We start from the raw sequence: 23,875 nt of genomic DNA, 5'->3' as shown, positions 1-23,875 counted from the left end.
AGCACTGACCCATTGCGCAGGGCACTGCCTAATACATGCTCTCTCTAAAAATAAGAATTTTCAAAAGGTTAAAATATAGGTATATTTATATTCTGAAGATGATCACCTCCCCCCAAAACCCTGGACTCCTCCCACATGAATACACTAAGTTGCCACCCGAGACGCTGGCACACTTAGCAATAAACTTGAAGCGTGATGTTCAGGATAGAACCTTTGTGATGATGACTTAGAATTCTAGATTCCAACAAACACAGAAGTGGAAATTCATACTCCAAGTGTGAAGGTCAAATGATGTATCTCAGACTGGAGAACGCTTCTGGTATTAGTTTCAGGGCTGATCAGAGAGGCAAGCCAGATCAGAAAAGGGCTGTCTTGACATAAGGCAACAGCAGACTGAAAACCCATAGTCCATAACCAGAATTAAGGTCCAGAGAAATATTCAGGCAGCCAAGCACTCTGGGGACCTTTGCACACCAGAGCTGCCTAACTGTTCCCTATCGTGCAAGTTTGGCCTAAGTTCTTAAAGCTCACCTCATGACAAAAAAAGTTCCAAAAGATGACATCTATCATAAACAGTTTTATATTATTAAACATTCTTCTAAAAGAACTGAAGGGGGGGGAAGAGAAAAGAAATGAAGGGGGGAAAGGGTCACATTTTTGGATATATAAAGTATGTAAAATGGGAGAACTGGGGGGGCGGGTACACAATCATGAAAGGCCTGGACTTTGCAGCCAGACTGCTAGGGTTTAAATCCCAGCTTTCCCACTTGCAGGGTACATGATTCTGGGTGTTTCTTAAGGTCTGTGTTTTAGTTCCCTCATCTTTAAAATGTGACCATAATATCTACCCCACAGAGCTGTCACAAAGGAGATTAAATGAGCCAATATTTGAAAAAATGCTTAAAACACTGCTTGGCATATATTAAGCCTATATAAATGTTTTTTAAAAATAAAATAGAGTATAATTTAAACTTCTTTTATAATCTTACTTCCAAAGACTTACCTCTTGGACCTTCATCAAAGAAAAAAGATTTATTGGCATTTACTGAGAAACCATCTTTTACACAGAAATGTTTAAAGCAGAGTTCTTTTATATATTATGAGTCTAGAAGCTCCAAATCTGTCAAGATTATATCAAACCTTTAACTGAATTTCCAAGTGAATTGTATAAAAAAAAATAGATGACCCCAAAAGATTATCAAATGAATACTTTATTAGAGTCATAACACTTATAAAATAAATTTCTTTTCATCACGGAGTTACCAGATTTTAAAACCAGCCAACACTTTCTCACTTTTATGGCTAAGGTATACCCAGAAATTCTCCAATGTCATCATTTTTGTTCAAGTGTTTTGTCAGTCAGCTCACAAATCTAGATCGCAATTCACCTACAATTCTAAGTATTCACAGTTAGATGAGTTTGGGGCTTGGTTCTTAATGATCTAGAAGCAATCCATTTACAAAAGTGCCACCAAAGCAGTTTCATGAAATCATTTCATTTAAAGCCACGAAGCATAGATCTGTTACACCTCAGAAACAAAAATAAAATCCCACAACTAAATCTAGCAGACTGACTAACAATTCCAGCCAGGATGAACTACGTACCCCTATGGCACATTTATGACATTGTAAAATACAATTCATAACACAGGTGTAAGTGTGTGGGGTGGAGCTAGAAAAACCAAGGAAGTTGGATATCATAGAAAAGCTACAACATCAGTGTCCCGTCCTAAGACTGGTTTCCTCCTGCCGCGTATTAAACACATCTTCTCCACATATTGAACATGTCTTTTATCTTTATAATTACATCACAAACACCCTAATAAGATTCTTCTTTCTAGGGGATTAGTACATAAATGGCATTTGTTCACTGAGCATTGATCATGCCACTCATTCAGGATTGTTCTATGCTGCATGAAATCTAACAGTCCAGTTTACACATGGCACTTGTAGGGGATGATTCAGCCAAAAAGCAAAGGGTTGAAAGTATAAAATAACCCAAAGCCCACTTTCCCCAGAGGTAGCCCTTTCGGGGCAAGAGATAAGTATCTTGTTTGGATAGTGTTGGGGGAGGTGGTGGGGACTAACTCTAACTGGTTCTCCTATTCAAGCCATTTTGGCACTGTTCCACAACCAGGGTCTCGGGGCGGGGGGTTAAAATACTTTTCTGTGCTATTCAGCCAGAGACAGCTTTTGTGATGGCTGTTATTTTAAAACCGATTCCGTGTTATTTGTCACCAATGCAAAACAACATAGACTATTCTGGAAACATGTGAAGACCTACACCTTTAAGTTATATTTCATATACTTCATTCAAATTTAACTCAGGAAGTCATGTAAAAGGATTAGAAGGAAAAAGTGCACTCTTCAGAGAGCTCCTATTTGGTAAAGCCTCACATATCTACACACAAGTATTCGTATATTCATGCACAGGACAAGGAGCTGCATTCTGAAGCATAAATGAACCCGAAGCAAGACATCAGGCACTAGACACCGATTCCAGGAGTGGTTAGTGGTCTTTGGGGCTCTCGCTTTAAGAATGCCAGATGAGAATTCTGCTCAGTTGCTAGAAAACCCTTAGGGTTGATTAAGCATCTAGGGTTCACGTCATAAATTACTTTTTCCCGTACCCAAGATGCAGCTTGAATTAGCTTCAGAAACTATATGCCCTTTCCAGGGAAAGTGTTTGACCATTATCCCAAAGACAATGTGATTATTGCATAACGAGGCTAAATATTGTGTGGCTTGTCTAATTGGCTTTATATCTTTCAGGATCAGTTCAATAAAATAGAGAACACATAGCTGAGGTTTTACATCAGAGGTCAGCAAACTATAGCTTGCAGCCCATGGGCCAAATCCAGCCTACTGCCTGTTTCTGTAAATAAAGCTTTATTGGAACACAGCTGCCCTCACCCATTTCTGTACCGTCTGTGGCTGTTTTCATGTAGTAACAGCAGAGCTGAGTAGTTGTGACGAAGAATGCCTGGCCCACAAAACCTAAAATATTTCCCGTCTGGACCTTTAGATAAAAAGAGTGCTAATCTCTGTTTCACACTAAAACAGAGTTCAGTGGGAAGCCTACTGGAAATGAGTTTTTCTTAGGGAGTTTGAGTAACCTATTAACAATAAGGTTCAGGTGACTGAGCCACTAAACACAAGAGATATCCTTTTTTCCATGAACAATATCTGTGTATTTGATGGAGGTAAAGGGAAATTTTCTTTAAAATAAGAAGAAAAAAAAAGAGAGAGAGAGAAAGAGAGAGATGTAAAACTAAAGGCTGTTTCTCGGTTTAACATCATCATAAAAAAATTCCACCCATGAGATGAACCAAAACTTATACTTAGATCCTCTACATAGACTAAACAAATTACTTTTGGAACGTTGTCCCATCTGGACAAAATGGTATCCAAGTTGATCAGACATAAAAAGCACACAGATGAAATTAACACACAGAGTTTTCAGTGTCTCAGGAGTGTTATGGTCGCCATCTTCGTAAAGCCAGACCCAAACTGCAACCATAACAAGCTGTCGTCACAAAGGCAAAAATCTAAGAAAAAAAGAGACAAGAATTCACATTAGATTTATAAGAAAACAGTTGTCCTAAGAAATAGCTGTCTGAAGACTGACCAACCTACCTAAAGATACTTCAACAGCTATTGAAAATGGTTTATATTCATCTCTTTTCTGATGATTTTATCCTCTCAGATCATTAACCCTTCTCTTAAACATTCTAGCCCCTAATAATTTTCTCATCTGTAGACCCACCTTTGGTTGAACATTTGTTCACATACTGGACTCACTTGTTAAGTATCAGTGAATCCCCTAATGTATTCAAAACCTCATGATGAGATGTCTGTTCAGACAGTGATTTCACAGCCAAGCAAAGTTCAACTCTCAGGACTTGACAATGTGTCAAGTCATTTCTGTGACAATGGAAAGTGACTCTAGAGTTGAACAGAGAAAACCCACAGAAATGTGTCATCAGGTTGGTGTGGGAGATAGTCCTCAAGTCTGCACTTAGCTCTGAATTACTGTCCTTCGTATTCAACAAAGGTTTCTTTAGCACTACCTGTGTGTACATCTGCAGATTTCGCACACACAGGCAAATGACAGGTATTGTCCTCAGTCTTTTGGGGTTTATAATCCATAGAAAACTACCAAAGCAATTAAATACTATGATGTAGTGCAGGGATCCTTTAGCAGGAAGCAATAGCTCTGAGAAGGAATACTGCATTCACCTACAGAACACTTTCACAGCATGATTACCATTCTGCTATTTTCCCCACCCTTCTTCTGCTGGCTGTCTCTCTGATACATCTCTGATCTAGACACTGTTCGCTGAATGAGAAAGACCACTTTTGATACCTCTTATTAGTGCAGAGGAATTTTCCCCTTTCTCTAAGTCATGTTGAAATAAAAAGAAAAGTGAGGGACGCAATATAATGGCACAAATGAATGGGTTGTACATTTAAGTGTCACTAAAACTCAGAAACTAAAGACTTACTTCTACTAGAGTGTTTGGATGAAAGGCAGAGCTTGAAGCACATAACGCTTCACTAAGGCGGCTTCACTTACAGAGGAAGGGAAGAACAAATCTTCCTAACCATGGCTGAAGTTACAAGAGGTGAAAAGCACAATTAATTCTTTTCACAGACTAAGCTTGGTTGTGCAAGGCTAACCACTACCACTGGCTGGCTATAATCGTACATGAATGTCAGTCTCATGCTGGTTTAGTTTCATCATCCATAGCCCTAGGGGTAATAATAGGACTTTGCTCATAAGGTTATTGTACAGATAAATAGCCATTATATGTTTCAGGCTAATGGCTATTATTAAAGAAAACTACTGTTGCCCGAGGAGTTTCTTGGAGACCTCGATGGGGGGGCGGGGAGCGCGGGGAAACTCATCAGACGCTTACTGTGGCTGCTACGTTTATGTTGTACTGGTTATCACTCAAGAGCGGCTGCACCGCCACGGTTGTATTACAATGCAGGTCGTGCAGGGACGTGGCTGCTGCTTCCAGTAAAAAGGCTCCAAAGTAGAAGACGAACACTGTAAAGTGGTAAGCAAAATCCTGGAAGAGGATGGGAAAGAGAGACATCTACAATTAAAAACAGTGAAGTTTTTTTTTCTTCTGTTTCTTATTTGAAGTGAAGTTTAAGTTCAGGAAAATGAGAACATTTAATGAGACAGTCTTTAACTACATTTGCCATTTATTTTGGCTCCCTTAGTAAAGCTGGGCTGTTAGAATCCCAATGAAAATCAACCGACCTGTTGTAATTGGCACAGTGGCAAACCTCCTGATACACTGAATTTTCTAATAAAACATACGATTTCGGTTTAGATTAAGGCTCCATAGACTTCCTGACCTTAAAATCCAAGTAAAATAGCATTTAAACTACATCTTGTTAGAGTTATTATAAAATAACTGTACTATCGTTGTATATTATGTAGTTATATAATAATATACACATTTTACAATTTAGTATTTTGTTTTTGAGCAATTATTATTTTCATCCATTAGACTGTCATCCCATACACTGAAGGATACAGAAAACCTACGAAATCACTGAATCCAATACCGTATCTCCCATACGCTAAAGAACAGAACAAATAATGTATCACATACTTCTACAAAAAGTAGAGGAACTTTTCATACAAATCTCAATTGTGATTAAGTTATTTCATCTGTTGCTGGCACTAACGTGACACACGGAGAATTCACATCATCTTACCTGAGTTAATATACCATCAACACACTGCTGTATATTTTGCTAACAGCTCTTATACCAGGTACTTGACATTCATCGTTATTCACCCTTATAACTGCCACCTATTATCTCCATTTTGCAAACAAGTAATTTCTTCTTTCTCTCTCTCTTTTTTTTTTTTAAAGTTAAGTGATTGTCTCAAAGCCACAAAAAGATGAACTTTTGAAGGGAGAACTCAAACCCACAGAGGTCTATCTGCTTCCAAAGTCCACGTTCCTTCCTCTCTCTCGAACTGTCTGTTATTGATACAGTAATTTACATAGAAAAAGAACACTGCATGGCCTTCCTAAATGCCCATTCAGCAAGTAAAACTGTCCAGAGGAATTGTTATTACGCCTAGAATTAAGGGTGTGTGCACAAAGGTCTTCCACCAATTTTACTCATTGTTTTAGACAATGTGAGTTATTTATTCTAAGCCAGAGGTTCTCAAGGGCTGGCATGTATCAAAAGCACCTGGAAAGCTTGTTAATACACAGACTGCTCGGCCCAAACCCCAGCATTTCTGACTGTCTGGGTGGAGCCTGAGAATCTGCATTCCTAACAGGTTCCCAGGTGCTGCTGGTGCTGCCGGGCAGGGACCACACTTTGGAACCACCTGCCCAAAGCCCTTGGCACCTCCCCATTAGCAGATGACCCCATCCATTTCTGAGTCTCCTTCACATACTCCTACTTTTCTGTCAGTCTTCCCAACACCCATACAGCCCAGAATGTGGCTCACTCTTCTTGACCTCCAGTAAACTCAGCTCAAGAATAGCTTGAATTTTTTTCTGCCACAAGTGGCTATCTCCCACATTATCTTGAGCCCACGTTGTGCTTCCCAGTTCAAGGTCAGACTTTCACTAACTAGTTTTTTTTTTTTAAAGCTACTCTGTATATAGGGGGAATCCTACTTTATACAATGGCAGCTTGAAAAAGGGCTAATAGCTACTTTGAGCTTTAGTTTTCTCATTTGTAAAAATGGGGACAACAATAATTTTCCATAAGGTCCAATAAGTGAATCAACATGTGGACAGAAAACATAGCTCAGGACGTTGACAATGTTAAGTGATGTCCATACTTTGCAAATGGTCACACATGTGCCAGCTACACTTTTGGGGGAATGAAGAGCATCATTTTTAACTGGACATGACTCTTTTTTTTTGTATCTTTTATTTTTCTAACATATATCTTTCCTTAATACTCCACCTCTCAAAAAATCAAAAACAAACATGGCATCTCTTGTTTAAAGTTAGGTGAAACGGTATTATTGCCTTTCCATACAAAAACAATAAAGAAAAACCATCTCAAAATCAGAATCTGCTTCTTTCCTCAAATTCAAAGAGGACAAGTTTTTAGTACATGTTATTACATATTGCATTTTTATTTCACCACTCACACCAAAGCTAGAAAGCCTGGGGGGAGAGAGGGAAGAAAGAAGAAAAGACAAAAAAAAAAGCTTGGGAAAAAATACTGAAGACATCAGCCATGAATGTTAATTTAATCTCATGATCAATAAAACTAGAAGTTATACATATTGTAGTTAATATCCCACAACAAATACGTCTAGAAAATAAATTCTTTATCAAAATGTACTCTTCCTTCCTTTCATGCATGACATACAGAAGACATTAAACTGTTATCGTGGGAGAAACAATGATTTTTTGGGCAATTAATGTCTAACAATTCCAGAATGCAGCAATTAAGAATTGCTACCATCTGGTGACAACTCCATGATATTCATGGCTCAAAAATCATCCTGGCTGAGAGTGTGCAAGATATATTACAAAACCTATCAGAAGCAACCATGTGGTCAAAAAATGACTCAGTGTGTAGAAAATCACAAAAGAAGAGGCAAAAAATAAGGAGCCCTTTCTAAATACTACACTAAGCATAAAGGAAATTCCTTGAAGACAGGAGGTGGCTCTTCGAAAGTATGTCCTCGATATGAGGAGACCATGCAGTAACAATCACCGGACTGTGTCCTGTGTTTTGCTATCACCATTTTTTCCCTCAGGAAAAGTGGACTGCTCCAGCCAGAAAACCATAAGATAAACTTTGCAGGTGACCTATAGAACAGCCCAGTAGGGCTTTCCAATTTCAATTGTCCTTTTCATGAAGTGGTTTACGTTAACCTTCCCCTCCCCCCCCAAAAAACCCCCAAATTTACGTTTCCATGTCTGAACATCAGGTATGATGCTACAAGCTGGGAGGAAACACAAATTTAGAAAACCTAATAAATTAATAAGGTTTTCTCCTCCATACCAAAGATAAGACTCAAGGTAAGCAAAAGGAAAAAGGATGATGTGGACCTATGTCTAACGAACGCAGGAGTGACGCTGGAAAAACATTTAAACATCGGTAAGGCATGCACATCAACCAATCAGAAAGAATGCCGAGCACAGCAGGATCCTGGAGACGCACTGCTACACATATTGACTCTTTAGGTACTGGGCTGTTAGGTGGTCCAGGAAGGTCCCAAAGAAAGAGCCAGGGTGATGGGGAGCACAGCTCTTAGGAAGAGGCAGGAGGCTGGGGACACGATTATGTATTAATGGGGACCAAAGCACCAGGAGGGCTGCACGACTGGTACATACTTGCCGGATACCATCTTCAAGCCTGGTACTAAGAGAATCTGGTGTACTTTACCAACATTAGGGATGGACTGATTCATTCACACTTTATTTATGAGAAAGTCAGGCATTTAGCAAGAAGAGATTAAGTATCTATTTATAACTTAAACAGGGAATCTTTCATCTTCATCACTTCAACTATTAGAAATATTTTCTCACTGTTAATGAGAAATCAAGGCAAAAATGTAGAAACACATTGTATCAGCAACCTAAGAAAGAGTTTCAAAGTTTCAAACTGCAAGCCTCAGCATGTTTAAGGTATTATGATGATCACTGATCCCTTTCTACAAATCAGACACAAAGCTAAGCACGTTATATTACATGGACTCCATTATTCCTTAACAGCATCCAGTGAGGTTGGCATTATTATTACCCTTGGACAGAGAAAGAAAGGAAAGGAGGGTCAATATTCTGCCCAAGGCTACATGGTTACCAAGCACACCTGACTATTCTCGAGGCCTGTGCACGGTTATAACCACTGCACTGCACCTCCTCCCGAGCCTCGCTCTGACCCACGCCATTTGCCCCGGGCCGATCGAATGGGCGGCCACACTCTCTAGGCATCACTGCCTATCACATTTGGGATGATGGTTCCTGTTATGTTCTGTAAATCAGACAAGAACAAATATTTTCCTTGCGGCTGAATAGAATGCTACCACACTTGAAAGGAACATACATAAAGCCTGACTGTAAAAGGTCTGATTTAAGTTTCTAATCACCAACGTGTGAAGAAAACCTAAGGAAGGCTGTCCACCACAGACTGGCACACGTGCTCCACAGGCCGCTCTGAGACAGTCCCAGAGGAGGACTAACCACCAGCATGAAAGATGCTCCCTATATTATACAGGTAAAAGGGAAAGTAAGCTGACCCAATTTCATGGCATCACAATTACAAAACCTGTGTTGATGGCAAATTCATTTCTTAAAACTTTTCAATTCTTTCTAATCTAACACAGGCATTGAAAATCAATGCAGACTGTCCCCTTTTCTTTACTAAGTATTTAGAAAGCGAGAATATAGAGCTCCTTGTTTTCTGAAAAGCATAAAAGCACTTAATATCTGAAGCAGGAATTGATGGAAAACTTCAAGATCTATGTCATAGCATCCATCTCCCAAAGGCATCTGTTCGATAGTTCAATAACTGTAATGCCATTCATTTGTCTTAGGGAATGAAACAGTCTTTGTGGAAAGGTCGTCTGACTCGTGAAGGACAACGGAGAGGCTGCCCGCCCTGGGCCCCGGCTGCCCCGCAAGGCCGGCCACGCGGCCGCGCACTGGCACCTGCGCGCGGACCTCTTCTCTCCCGCCGGCGGCAGCGGACAGAACAGGGGTCAGGCATTTCGGCCCAGAATGAGAGAGTTCTGTTTCTCACATTTTCCTGAACGAGACTTAAAAATCTCCTACCAGGAAGCTCCAGTTGGCATTGATCTGAGTCACCACGCCAGACAGGAACACGCCCAGGAAGAGGAGGGAACAGACGAAAGCCGTCACGGACACGAACATGACCCATCCTTGCAGGAGAGGTAGAGGGACGTTGGAGGAGGCGACCAAGATCCACACGAGCCCCCCGAACACCTGAAGAAGAAAGAAAGACGGCCATAGGTTTGGGCAGCGGAACTGAACATGCCTGGATGAGCCCCACCGCCGCCTCTGCTCCTCCGCGGCCCGGCCGGGCCCGGGTTCCCGCCATCCCGCCGTCCCGTCTTCTCCGTCGTGACTCGGGCGCCTTCCGCTCGCAGGGGTAAGCCAGCGCGGCCACTCTCGGTCCCCACCAGGGCTGACTCCACCCCCGCTTCTGCACCTGCCTTCCTGCTGGACTCTGGTCCTTAGTCCACGAGCAGGCCCTGCCTTCTTTCACTAGCTAAAAAGATTTCCCCCCGCCTCTCTAACTGCTGCCCTAAGGATTTTCCTTCTCAGCCAACCACCTGTACAAATTGAGCTCTGCTGGCTCTCCACTTCCTCTCCTTGTCACTCTGCAATCCACTGTACACTGCTCCTGCTCTCACCACGTCGCAGACAGGTTAGCAGCAAAGATCGGCCATAACTTGCTAACTTGTCACGTTTCATGGCCATGTTTCCGTCCCCACCATGACCCACTTGCACAGGTGAGATTAGCACCTATATACAGAATAACTGTAACTGTTGTGCGTGATAGCAGACAACAATACCTTCCATCTTTTACTGATACTCCTATGTGCTGGGCGTGGGGCTAGGTGCTTCAGATCTAATTTTCAGCAAATACCTACCATCAGGCACTGTGCTGGCTGCTAGGAATCAAATGGTGAACAGTGGTCTCGGCCGTCACAGAATTCAGTCTCTTACAGGAAAGAGAAAATTAAGCGAGTGACTGAAATGCGGCTTCACACGTGTCACGACTGGGCAGATACTGGACACTGGAAGCCCACACAGCGAGTGCTCTAAATCCAGGTCTGAAAAGTCAGGAAGTACTCCCTACAAGCAACAACCCAAGGGACAGGGCTAGGGAGAGTGGCGGAGGGCAAGAAGGCTGTTCCAGGGCAGAGGGGGCAGTCTTGAGATGATCTGAGGCGGTGGGGCCAACAGACAGCCTGGCAGAGCTGAAGAGCAGAGCTCGCGTGACAGGTGCCACATGGAGAAAGGTCAGAGGTCTGAGCAGAGACTGAGCTGAGGGTCCTGAAGGGCAGGTCAAGGAGATGAACATCACCCAAGGGCAATGAGAGGCCACAGATCACCCCGAGCAGGAACGAACCCGATAAGATTTGTATTTAGAAGTTTCCTTCCAGCTAGCACATGACAATGGGCTGGAGGGGAGAGGATGGGAGGCTAGGGGACCACACAGGAGACTATTACAATAACAGAGCGCAAACTGGACTCCGGGCGCTGAGGACACAGAGAAGTGAGTGCATCAGAGAGATTTCCAAGTAGATGTGATAGTGGTTGGTGACTGATCAGATGTGGGACAAGACAGTGAAAGAGCAGATAAGGGAAATGGCTGGGACAACCAGAAGAGAGCGAGAAAACACAGAAGTGGTCGGGGGTGAAGACAGTTAGTTTTATGAATCTACCAACAGCCACATTCCTGGTCCTTTATAAGCTAATCTCTCTTTTCCAGACTTGTCTCTTGCCACAAAGCCCCTCACATCTTACATTATAGGGAAAAACATTAAGACTCCAAAGATCAAGCTCTTTCACACCTGAGTGGCCTGATATACATTGGCCCAGAATTTCATTCCCTCCCCATGTGTATCTGAGGAACTCCCATGGATAGCTCATCCTGAATAGTACACCGTCCAAAAGGTCCTTCCTGAGTTCCACCCCACGCTCAGGCCGGGCTCAGCCCTCTGAGCAAGCTTCCTACTGTGGATACATTACACTGATGAGAAACATTGTTACTGAAAGCCCCTGCACGCTGCCTTATACTCTCTGTATCCCTTCTCATTTATTCATCCACATAATCCTTCTCTCCAAGCTCTCAGTCAGGCACTGTGCTACACTGGGCAACACAAAAGCCTCAGTTACACACCTGTCCTGGAGACACCTACAGGCAAGTGGGAATCAATCCCCCACCCCCCAGATAATATCATAGAAGCAGGTACGTCTGGCATGTAGAAGGCTCTCATATATTTGCTTAGTGAACAAATGAACTCTTAGTTCCCATATGAGAACGGTTGGAGCGCCAAATATTAAAAACCAATTATCAGATGTATCTTGCTTCTTAAGTATCTGGGTAATATCCAAATCGCACAAGTCCCTAAAAGTTAAAAATACAAGTATTAATTTCAGTTTCTAAGAAAAAGCCCAGTCATAAATTCATTTGAAAAATATTTTAGAAAGCATAATAAATTATCAGCTGACCAATGATAATGAAAATACCAATCTAATAAATTGATAACAGTGGTGGTATATCTCAAGTCTTAATTCCAAATCAAAAATTAACAATCAACTGAGAAAGTTGTATGAAGTAAATCTAAGTCATGAATATTAATGCATATTACAAAATTTAACCACAACTTTATTAGTAGCTACGAAAGAATCAATGTTCCTGGTAAAAGATTCTCTACTCTTTCATACAGTTTAATACATACTTGAAGGTGATAAGATTATCTGCTTTTTTTTTTCCTTTTTTTCTCAGCCTTTTCTTCTTGGTAGGCTTTTCTTACTCTCTCACCACAAATAACCTTTGAGTAATCTTAAAAGTTACTTTAAATACTGCTTAAGAAATATACATCATTATTAAACATCTATTAATAATATTCAAGAATCATTCACTGAGGCTGTCGGGGCCAGTATGAACAACTGACCACTGTTTATTAGGGACAGGTAGACTCAGATGGAGAAGCGTAATTATATGCCATAGAGATTGGGATAATTTGACGCCTCAGAAGAGGCTATAAGATCCCTTGGAATTAAACATAACATGTAATAAACCTGGACTGGACTTCAAACTGGCCAACCTCAAACCTGCTGCCAGGCACTGCAGAAGGACACGAAGGGGGGTGGGGGGAGAGGAGCAAGGTTCCGTTTCCAGGAGCTCTAAATAAGGGAGAAATAGACACCATCAGATCTGACTCAGGAGCAGATTGTGGTGAGCGCTATAAAAAGAGCTCAGCGCAGTGTGCTCGGGGAGCCTGGGAGCCGGGAGAAGTGGAAGGGGAGGATCTAGAAGGGGGGCAGGGGACGCAGACTTTGAAGCAGGCTTTCAAGGCAGATGAGGGATATGACAGCCGATGCTAGTGTGAAACGGGAGAGAGGAACTGTTCTTGTCTTATCAAAACTACAACCCTTCCCAGACCTCAAAGGCTTGGAAAGGGAACTAAGTGTGTGTACGGTAATAAGACAGATTCATCTCCCCATCTGTGGTGTATGTGTCGCTGGATACGGGGTAGGGGCGGCAGGAAGGTGTGTAAATGCTTCCCCTTTACATAAACACACACACACACACACACACTACATAATTAGATAAAAGAGTCTGTGAAGTCCAGATATAAGCCCTGCTCACCGCAGTAGCTTTGGAGATAGAGGACGGGCCAGGGAACAGAATTCAGCCCACTCTGGAGACCTGCCCTCCTCACTGCAGGACTGTCCCGTCGATGAATGGGTCCCAAGGGAGAAACAGTTAATTCTCCTTACTTCATGATAAGCTACCTTTTCTCCTGAGGTTTCCAATCTGGCTCCAACTTTAAAAACTGAGCTTTTAATAACATTACCAATGCTTAGCATACACCCTTCACCTATTTCTGGGTGCGAGTAAGCTCAGACACGTTGTAATGATCCGCACTCCCGTTCAGTAGAAGTGACTATGGAGGGAGCCTTGTTTTTAGAGGTGAAAAGCTGAGCACAAGAATGGTTAAAATCCGAGCGAGAACAGCTGATAGTTTTGTAGCAACTCCTCTGCAGAAGGTGGAATGCCTGCTCACCCGGGGTGTTTGCAACGCAGATCTGAACCCCCATTCTGACCCCTTGTCTGTCACGGCCTTCCACAGCTCTCTGGTGTCCTTAAGTCTGCTAATTACACACAAAACTCCCAAACGCACCACCTCTTGAAATTTTTTTCAGGAACTAAGCAAGGCTCACGACTTTGAGTTACAAGCTCTGACAAAAAGACAATCCGACTTGCAGGTAACGCAAAGGCACACATTTCTTCCAGGAGACTTCAGGCTTCCCCTGCGACTCAGGGACCCTCAGTAACGGAGCTCAAACACCGTTGTGCCTGGCACACACCTCCAGGGCTCAAATATACCCTGAGTTGCAGTGATCACATTGCTACCCATTCCTGAGCCCACGGGTCTCCTCGGTGGCTGACCGTCCGCTCACCACTGCAGTCTGACTCCTGCAGGCCAGGAGGGTGTGACTTGGCTGAAGCCTTCCCATAAGAAAACCATGGGAGCAGTGGTCTGCACAGCACACCGAACTGAACCCTCAGAGTTGGAGCTAAGGCATGTTTTCACTAGAAACTGTGGACTGGCCAAGACCCAGAACCCCGCGGGAAACCATGGCAGCCGGCAAGCAGGGCTGCCTGCACGCGCGGATCACAGACTCCTCCACCTGTCTCCTACTTGGATGGTCTTCCTGCGTCCCCAAAGAATCCCTTTTGCAAACACCCTTTTTCTTTTCAAATGTCACCTATTTCCTAATAGCCTGCTTTTAAATGTGCCCTCCGACATCATAGCAAGTAATTTCCAAGCCAATTTGACACCTCATCTTAGTATACTCTTACGATTCACCAAGTAGACAGGCCAGTTCCTACTCTGACCTGTTTTCAGCCAATGTTTGGAGTGAGAACAGGGAAAGCTGGAGGTATAAAGGGCTGGTGAGATTGGCTCTAAGGAGAAATAGTTCACTGTTTAGAACTTTCTGTATATGATACAACCCTCTCTTTCCGGTTCTCCTGCTATTTACATGTTGCACGTTTCATCACTTTGTATCAGTGAGGATGAACAAACCAGTAAGCCTAGAGGAAGAGAAGAGCCTCCCAGTCTGCCTTATAGAGTTAGTTTGAGCAAAAGGTTGAAGCCAATCAGGATAACAGAAATATTAGCCAGCATTTATCAAGCCCTTGTGTTCCAGGCACTGTTCTAAGGGTTTTATTTGTACCAATTTAATCCTCACAAACACTGAGAGATAATTACTATTATTATTCCCATTCTACAGATAAGTTGACTGAGGTAGAGAGCCACTAATAACTTGCTCTAAGTTATACAGTTGATAAATGTTAGACTAGGGATTTGAACCTGGCAATTGACTTCCAGAGCTTAGGCCCTTAACAGGGTGCTACTTTGTCTTCATCAAAGTTTACAGTTAATTCTAGAACGGGGTTTCTATCATTTTGCCATGGATTGGCTAGGGGCGGAGATGGGGTTGATTCTCCAAAATTATATCAAATTGATATATAAATGCATATATTTTCTGAGGGCACAATCTACCATGTCCATCAGAATCACAAAGGGGTTTGTAGTTCTTCAAAAGTTCAGAATACCTTAACTTCTTGATAATCTCTCCTATTTTAATGGATGCTGACTTACTGGGCACCTGCAAATGAAAGAATATGGTTAAAGATTGTTTCATATGTTCAGACTATTTATCTCCTAGTGAATAGATTACCTACTTAAAACTCCATTTTATATACAACTTGTATTCCAAAGGATGTTTTTAAGTGAGAACATACTTCAGTCAACAGAAACAATAGGTGACTGATGTGTTTACAAGACGGTCCATAAAACTGTAAGCTCATTTACAACGTGACTGCCATCCAGTGGATACAGCACTGGTGAACACTGCTGCCTGCCTCTCCAGGCTCACCATCCCCCCTGCGATATTCCTTTCTCTCTGCATGCCAGCCTCTGTCCCTCATCCCCTGCACGGAGTCCATTACACTGGTCCATGCTTCTGCCTAGCATGCTGTCATCAGAATTTTTGCCAGATAACTAAACTCCGGTACCATGTCTTCAAGAAAGATGTTCCTGGCTAGGTGCTATCTCTTGGTGCTTCCATGGTTACTGGTTCATGTATCCTCTGTAGCGCTTACAACAACTGGCTTGAAATCATGGGTTCACATGCCTGTTTTGCCCAAGGGATTATGAGGTCAGAGTCGGCAACACTGCCTTAAAATCTCTGAATGCTCAGAACCCAGGTCAGCATTCTGTACAGAAGATGCTCAATTGCCTTCTCCTTGAAATTAAACTCACCAATGTGTGTGATCAGTGGCTCTAGAAGAAAATACTTCAGAAGTGCAGCTTGAGATGCTAGGGACACACGGCTGTCTGGAGCCTGGCTCATCCTTGGTACATGGTGGGTGTTCAGAAATAGGCATGAAGACTAGAGAAGCAGGAACACATACTTCTCATTTTCCAAGATATTACTGACAACGCCCACCACCTAGTACAAGATCTTAGGAGACTAGAGTCGAAAGTTATGGAGAAGCTGGCACCTTTTGAAATCTAGTTCATGACACCTTTGTCCATCTTCTTCTCAATTCTTCTTCAGTTGGGCCCCAAATTTGTTCACTTTAGCTACTTGACTGCAGTTGCCCCTGGAACCTGTGATCAGGGTAGTGCTCATCTTGTGCCTGCCCCACCCCCACCCCCCGGCTCTCCTCCATCAGTCCCATCTGCCTTCTCACCACGCAGATTTCCAGCCAAACGGCTCTGGACTAGCCCTGGTACATTTCTGAATTAGGGGCACATGCTGTCAAGGTGGTTTTTTTGTTTTTTGTTTTTAGGTTTTTTTTTGGTTTGGTTTTAATCAGCAGAAGAAAACAAGACAAATTCTAGGACGTAAGGAGAAATGACATGTACAGAAAAGGCCCATATACAAAATATACTGATGCAAATGAAGTTTTGTTGTTTAGATTTACATATGAAAGCTTTAAAAATATGTTTGAGGATGCTATAAAGAATTATACTTTTTCCTTGCTCATCTGACCCAAACTTCCATTTCAGCTTCTTCAATAGCGGACACTAACCCTAAAGTGGAAAACACATATTACAGGAAAGGCGTGTGTTCCGGCCCCTTTTTATTCTTATTCATAATGTCCCTTCATTCTTAAAATCCTCTTTTCATGTTTGTAGGTAACCAGTTGGGTTAAAAAAGTGCATGCATGCCAATGCTTCATCAGCAAGGACTGTACAAGTCATCACCTCTTTTCTTTTTTTTCACCTCCCTCCTTCTGAAAGCTATTATGCAAAAGTTAGGAATGTCATCTATGGTGACTATGAAAGGGCATGGCCCTTTTCATGTAAAACAGGACACAGGAAATTCAGGTCAAACTATAAACGCCTGGAGAAGCATCCCGGCATGTTAAGAGTTGGGCAGGACTTACGAGGGACACTCCAAAGCTGCCCTTCTCCACTCCAGTCAGTTTCTCTAGAATATTTTCGCACACTGTTCCCTCTGACCTACAGAACAATCACACAGTGTCTGTTAAGCATTGCACATGCATGAGATTGGGTCCGCCAGCCTGGTTCCCGCCCCCGCCATCACACAGTCTTTCCTACTTGGTATCAACACAGATATGCCCCGTCCACGGCTCCTGCCACCAGGTACATTTCTATCGGGCTCCACAAGACAAATCTCCTCTCCTTAACCTTTTCCTTTGGGGTTTGAGGTCAAGGTTTTCAGCAACTTGGTTTAAAGTTTTCCATATTTCAGTTCTTCATATCTCTTACGGGGCTGCCGGTCAGGGCAAACGACTGCTGAAAATAATCTTTGGCAGGGGTATCATTTTGTTTTTTCCCCCTTATGAAGTTTTAAAGACTCTTTGCACATGGATGGAGATTTTTAACCCAGAAGCAAAGGAAAAAAATCGTACTTATAGAATGAAAACCCCTGTAAAGCAGGGAAACATACCCAAGGACAGCCCTTGTTCACTACTACAGATGCACAACGCCCCTCTGTGACCAAAATCTATTTTCTGGGCAAGAAGAGAAAACTCTATACAGCTGAATGTTTACGTGTTAGTCCATCTACCGTCAAAGCTGCGGGTTGAAAATAACCTGAAATCCTTTCCATTGATTTATCTGCATGACTGCACATGTCTGCTCCACAGCCCCTCCCTCCCCATCATCCTTTCATCAACACTTTGTTTTTCTGGCATAAGTCTTCTGAGTTACATCTTCTATTTAAGTTTGGTCTAAGGGCATTTCAGGCCACGTCAAGCTTACATACTCGGCCAACCTTCTAAAATCCTGTCTGGGTCTCGTCTTCTCTGCTTCTGCCCTTTGTCCTGCTTCTGGTCCTCATCACCCCTCAGCCAAACTCCTGCAAGCAGCCCCACAGCTGACCTCCCTGCCTCCCACCCCCCTGCTTTATAACCCGACTTCACTACTCCAAGACGTCTAAACCACCAGTCTGATCAAGTTTATCCTTGTCCCTCAGCAGTTCCCTATCTCAGACAGAATAAATGCTACGCCCCGGCCTATCATTTCTCAGCAAACACACCTCGAAGTCCTTTTTCCTCCTCTTGCCACCTTCCCGTGAGTCATATAAAACACACACATACATAGGCCAATGACTGCCAGAACATTCATGCCCTGGTCTTTCTTGTCCGTGGCGTTTGCACGTGCCCTTGTTTCTACCTGGAATTCTCTTTCCCACGTTTCCTGTTTATTGGACCCCTACTCATCATTTCAAGCTAAACTCAAGTGTCATCAACCCCTTAGAGCTGCCTGTCCCGCCTCCCTAGTGGCCAGATGGACACTACCCTGTTTTTCAGTAATACTTTTCATAAGCTAATTTTATCACTTCAAACGCAGCACTGTAATTCTTTCTTGGCTTTATACTTCACTGTACAGGAATTTATTTTAAGGGCAGGCGCTACATGAATTACCCTATTCTCGGGGCATAAAATAAGGCCTGATGCATAGCAAGTTCTTAACTATTTGCTGAATCAATGAAAATTACTGTGGCATCCAAAATACTGTAGTTAGAAGCATGTGAATGAGAGTCCTAGACTAACCCCCATAAAGAGAAATGTGAAGGAATATCTTGGGGAATGTAGATGGTTTCCTAAACACTGAAACCATGAAACATACTGAATTCAATAATGACCTTGATTCTTTCCCATGTCTATTACTGTTAGCTCCGATCTTCTTGTGCATTATACATAACAAGCCCATTGAGGACGAGGACCTGAAATAGCTTGTTCAGCCCAATAGTACAGATGCTCCAATGTCATTTTCTTATAGGCAGACCTGCCTGGAAAATGCTTTAGCTGTAGTTCACTTTCCATAGTTGCGTCTTTCTTCCCTGAATGGCAGTAACTTTTGTGCATATCCCCTCAACGAGGTTATAAACTCTTTCAGGTGAGGCAGGGTCTAAACATCTTTCTTCCCAGGTGGGTGTCTTGCACACAATAGCTATTCCATAAACACCTGAGGAATGATTTAGAAAACATTAATTCAGGACATACTGAAAGATTCTGAAAGTGATAACTTTTGACGGTGATGTTTTCCATCTTACACTAAAAGGCTCCACTTTGCAAATCTAACTTAGTATTAAATTCTCCGTGGCCAGCACACCTTGGTAAGTATAGCTGAATGCAAAAACCAAAGAGCAGACAACTTAGGTATGTAGGAATCTCAAAAACCCACACCACGAGTGTGAAGTTGCAATAGTCTCTACCTAGGAAGCCAGTGCTATAAATCGGTTTATACCTGGTGCTTTGAGGCTGGCACTGTTTGTATCTTTTGAATTGTCTCCCCAACAGATGTCCTACACTTGAGAGATTATGAACGTGGTACAGTAAGGAGAACTGAGATTTAATTCTTTGAGCAAAGCTGCTGATCAGTGTGAGAGAAGAACTCTTGAGATCGTGGTTTCATTAGCTTAGTCAACTATTGACAGCACAGTCTATCTTCATCAGATGCAGTTTCAATGCGTTCAGTTTTTAATGGCAATAGGATATACACAAAGAAACCACAAAGACAAGTGGACCCAGTAGAAAGTCAAAATTAAGGAGTCTGGACATATTCAGAAACGCTGGCAGAGGCCAAAATAAGGGGTCCCCAGGAAGGAGTTTAGAACTGCTTCTGGTGAATTCTCATGTTTATAGGGTGAGAAATTTCTGAAGAAGAACCATGGGAGACTGAATAATGTATAGAGTTCAGAAAATTAGACAGCAATTAAGAAAGCAGGGACCAAAGGTGCTTCAAAAGTGTTTGCTTCGCTCGTGTCTCTGCATCTGTTCAGTGTGGACGTTCTGGGTAGAGAGAAGGGTACAAGGTGGCCTCCGTCTCTGCTCTCTTAAAGCATATGATCCAACAGCTCTAAGTGGTGCAGAAGGATGAGGGCCTTCTCAGGGACAGGAGCTCTAGTTTGGCTCCTATGTGGTTTCTTGCTTCTCTAAGGTCACTAGTTTCATTGGAATATTTTGGTCCTTTTATTTTGGGGGAGTGGGTTGGGGAAGAGGAAAGTTGCCACTCGATAGAGGTAATGGAGGCGTAAGATTTAAACCTGCCAGGAATTGTGGCCATAAAATGTGAAAAGTAAACTGAAATGGCTTTCGGAAGTGATGCTGTTCTATCCAGATAAGGGTGCTAGGCGTGTTTGAGGGCTAAGAGGCCAGAGGAAATGCAGAGACAAGAGGAATGGACTGGATACTTCTGTGAGACTGGGGTCTCCCCTAGAACGGGGAGTGGCAGAAGTCCTAGAAGAGAGAGAGAGCTGACTTGTCCACAGAGCCCAGGAAGGCCTCCCTCGGTGGTTCCCAGTCACGACTGTACCTTAGAACCTCCTGGGATGCTTTAAAAAAAAAACCTAACAAACTCTGGGTGCACCCCCAGAGATCCTGATTTAATTAGTCTGGGATTGAGACAGTATTTTTAAAAGCTGCCCAAATAATTAAGTATAGCAAGAGTTGAGAAGTGACCCCTGGGATAGATAAATAGAGATATGGGGGTGGGAGGGAGGAAATAGAAAAAAATCACCTTCCACTTTTTCCCCTCAGATTTAGGTAGAGCTTCCAAAACTGTCACATGACCACAGGTGGTCCCCGAGATGGTATTTGACCTGATGGCACGTGGATAAGCCTTCTTCACATATAGATACATAGATGTACGTCACATATCTTCATATATACATACATACATAAATACATATGTATCTATTTGAATAAATATTAGAAAAGTATAACCAGTATATCAAATTTGAGAATTCATGTTTTTACTGCTTAGGAGAAGACTAAGGTAAGGTACTGAAGTTTAGAAACTGAATGCATTTAAGTGCACAATCTGTAAATCTTAGAACAGGTGGATATGGTAAAAACTTCTGACAGAGGTATGCAAACAACTGGAGTTTGAGGAATATGGAACTAAAGGCGCCCGGAACCCAGAAAACACTTCTTCCCAGCCTTTACTGCTCTCAACGTTTCTCCCTCTGTGAGCAGGGCACCCGCCAAAAGGCCACCCTCTCCTTTTCTCACACAGATGCTTGTGCCTCATCCGAAGCATTCAGATGCTTCTGAGCTGGGCTCACACTCCAACCAGCCTCTTCTAGCCTCGCAGTCCTGATCCAATTACTGATGTCATAGCCTGTAAACTCACTTGTCTCCTTTCTCAGATTCAAATCTGAGCTAAACTTAACTTCGAGTGCCTTAGCATAATAGGGCTGAAAACCAACGCTCACAAGGCGTTCCAGCCCCACAAGCACAAATGTGAAACCGAAGCGACCCAAATCCAGGTTATGCAAACTCAAAGGAGGTGGGTGAGGGGAACAATACGACAATTCCAAGCCGAGCAAACAAAACCAGCCTGCAAGAAAGACACTGACTCGCGAACGTTTCACTCAGTATTTGCCATTCTCAGGGCATGATGCAACCTCAGGTTGCCCAATTTATATTTGCACATTTTCCCCAGCAAGCTTCAAAACCTTCCAACGCCATAAAACTCCTTTTAAAAAAGTTCAAGTCTGTATAGCCCCAAAAGGTTGCACGACAGGCCAGGTGACCCAACGGTCACCTAGGCCCAAAAAGTGAGCGGAGGTTTGGAGGAGCAAAGGTAGACGGGGAAGGCAGAAGGCCGTGCACCCAGGAACTTGACAGCTACGTGTGTACCTCTCCCCTAGTATTCTCACGCCCACTCGATTAGAAACTGCCAAGGGCACCGGTCGTGCTTCACCTTTTCCTTGTCCTGCCCCTGAGCCCTGCTCCTCTCCCCAATCCAAAGGGCGCTCGTAACAGCAATGGGGGTGAAAAACACCGCCCAAGTCTTCAGCCGTCCTCCTCTTCTTCCTGGTACCTCCCGCCCCCGCTCTCCACATCCTGGCGGCCTCCCGGGCACCCAGGCGTCCCCTACACCTTGCACCACCCAACAAAATGGCAGGTAGCAACAGGCGAGGCCGAGGGCGCGGGCCCTGGCCAAGCCGCCGGGGGTCTCTGACGGCACCCCCAAGTTCAAACTCCCGTCTCTTCTCAAAGTCCCCGATCCTCGGCCCCGCGGGGCCGCCTGCTCGCTCTTCCGGGGCCACTTCGGTCGCAAGCGGAGGAGCAGGTGCCAGCGTAACAGGTGCCAGGGAGAGGGCCCCGGCGGCCGTCCCGCCGCCCGGGCTCCGGCTGCGCTGGGCATCGAGAGGACCCCGGGAGGGGCGAGCAGAGGCCACGTCGCAGGGGGGCAAAGAGCCGGGGTCCGCGCTGTGGGAGACAGTCCGAGGGGCCAGGATGCTACCCGGGGCGCGACCCTCGTCCAGGCGGCCCCACTTACAATCTCCAGGCAGACGAAGGCGCCCGAGTAGGTCCGCAGGATGTCGGGGCCGGCCGGCAGGGTGACTCGCGGCGACGGGAAGGACCCGGCGGGATTCGGGGGCGGCGGGACTGGCCCTCCGCCGGCCGACATGCTGCCGCTGCCGCTGCCGCTGCTGCGTCTCCGCGCGCCGCCGCCGCCGCCGCCGCCTCCCCCCTCCGCCCGCCTCCGCCTCCCGGGTTCCTGCCGCCGCCGCCGCCGCAGCCGCTGCTCGGGTCCGCCGGGTCCGGGCGCGCGGCGCGGGAGGGGGCGTGGCCGAGCTGCGCTCGGCTTGGCGGAGCCCCGCCCCTCACGTGGGCCCAGGTGAGTGCGCCTCCACCCCGGCGCCAGCGCGGGTCACGTGCACAGGTGCCGCTGCCACCTGGCCGGGTCCTTCCTGCTCCGCTCACCTGGCCCCCTTTACCTGTCAGCGCCCAGCGCCCCTGGAGCGTCTCGACGCCCGGGCCCTCCCTGCCCTGCTCTTTATTTGTTCCTTTGTTCCTTTTATCCCTCCTCTTACTTTTCACCTGTTCTCTTCCACCTGTCCACCCCCAACTGTCGCAGCTCCCCTACCCCACTTTCCTCAATTTAACTGCAAGACAGGTCTTGGAGCTGTGACTCAGAAGGTAAAATTAAGGTCATCAGTCACACCTAAAAAGTGGAGTGGATCAGCTTTAGATGAGACTCTCGTGGGATTTTTAAAACACCACTAAGGACAGTGTCGCGTGTTGGAGGCAGATGGCTCAGCTCCAACAACTATGGGCAGTGAATGCCGGGCAGGTGACCAGCTGCTTCGCGCGCCAGTGGCGTGCTCGTCTGTGAAACGGGGCATGAGGTTATCTACCCTGTATGGGTATGCGAGTAACAAGATATAACATGGAAGGAGTTTAGCACGTAATAAGCGCTCCCTAAATGATAGCTGATATGATGACTGCTATTTTTCTAATTTTCACACACACACACACATCATGCACATGATGTTACATAGGTTATAGTTTCCACACAAAATTTCGCTTTTTGATGACACCTGTCTGAAACCTATAAATTGCTGTCTTTTAAACACTTAAAAAGATTCTTAGAAAAGGTGCTATGTATGGTTTGGATTCCCTGCCCCTAATAAGTCCCATTTTACATTTATTTTTAATGTCAACATTTTATAAGTGAAAGAAGATGAGATTAATTTTCTCAAAGATCAGCTGAAGAGAAATGAAACCACACACAGCAGCATACACATGTAGATCAGGTTGGAATAACGATTAGGTAACACCATCAGACATTCTCCAAATTGAATACTGATCTTGTCTG

At 44.2% G+C, this 23,875-nt stretch overlaps 1 protein-coding gene across 1 annotated transcript; it reads right to left on the bottom strand.

Moving 5' to 3' along the window:
• Positions 1-1,195: 1,195 nt before the first annotated feature.
• MAL2 (mal, T cell differentiation protein 2) lies at positions 1,196-23,088 on the bottom strand. Its single transcript, XM_072949635.1, has 4 exons — positions 22,553-23,088; positions 9,786-9,956; positions 4,920-5,075; positions 1,196-3,548 (listed from the first exon to the last, which is right to left on the bottom strand). Exons 1-4 carry the CDS (start codon positions 22,682-22,684, stop codon positions 3,477-3,479), a joined length of 531 nt encoding a protein of 176 aa, XP_072805736.1. The 5' UTR covers positions 22,685-23,088; the 3' UTR covers positions 1,196-3,476.
• Between the last annotated feature and the right edge of the window lie 787 nt (positions 23,089-23,875).

Source organism: Vicugna pacos, chromosome 25 (genome assembly GCF_048564905.1).
Source record: "Vicugna pacos chromosome 25, VicPac4, whole genome shotgun sequence".
NCBI classification, from domain to species: Eukaryota; Metazoa; Chordata; class Mammalia; order Artiodactyla; family Camelidae; genus Vicugna; species Vicugna pacos.
The sequence above is the reverse complement of the archived record's forward strand: the minus strand, read 5'-3'. Positions and strand labels throughout refer to the sequence as shown.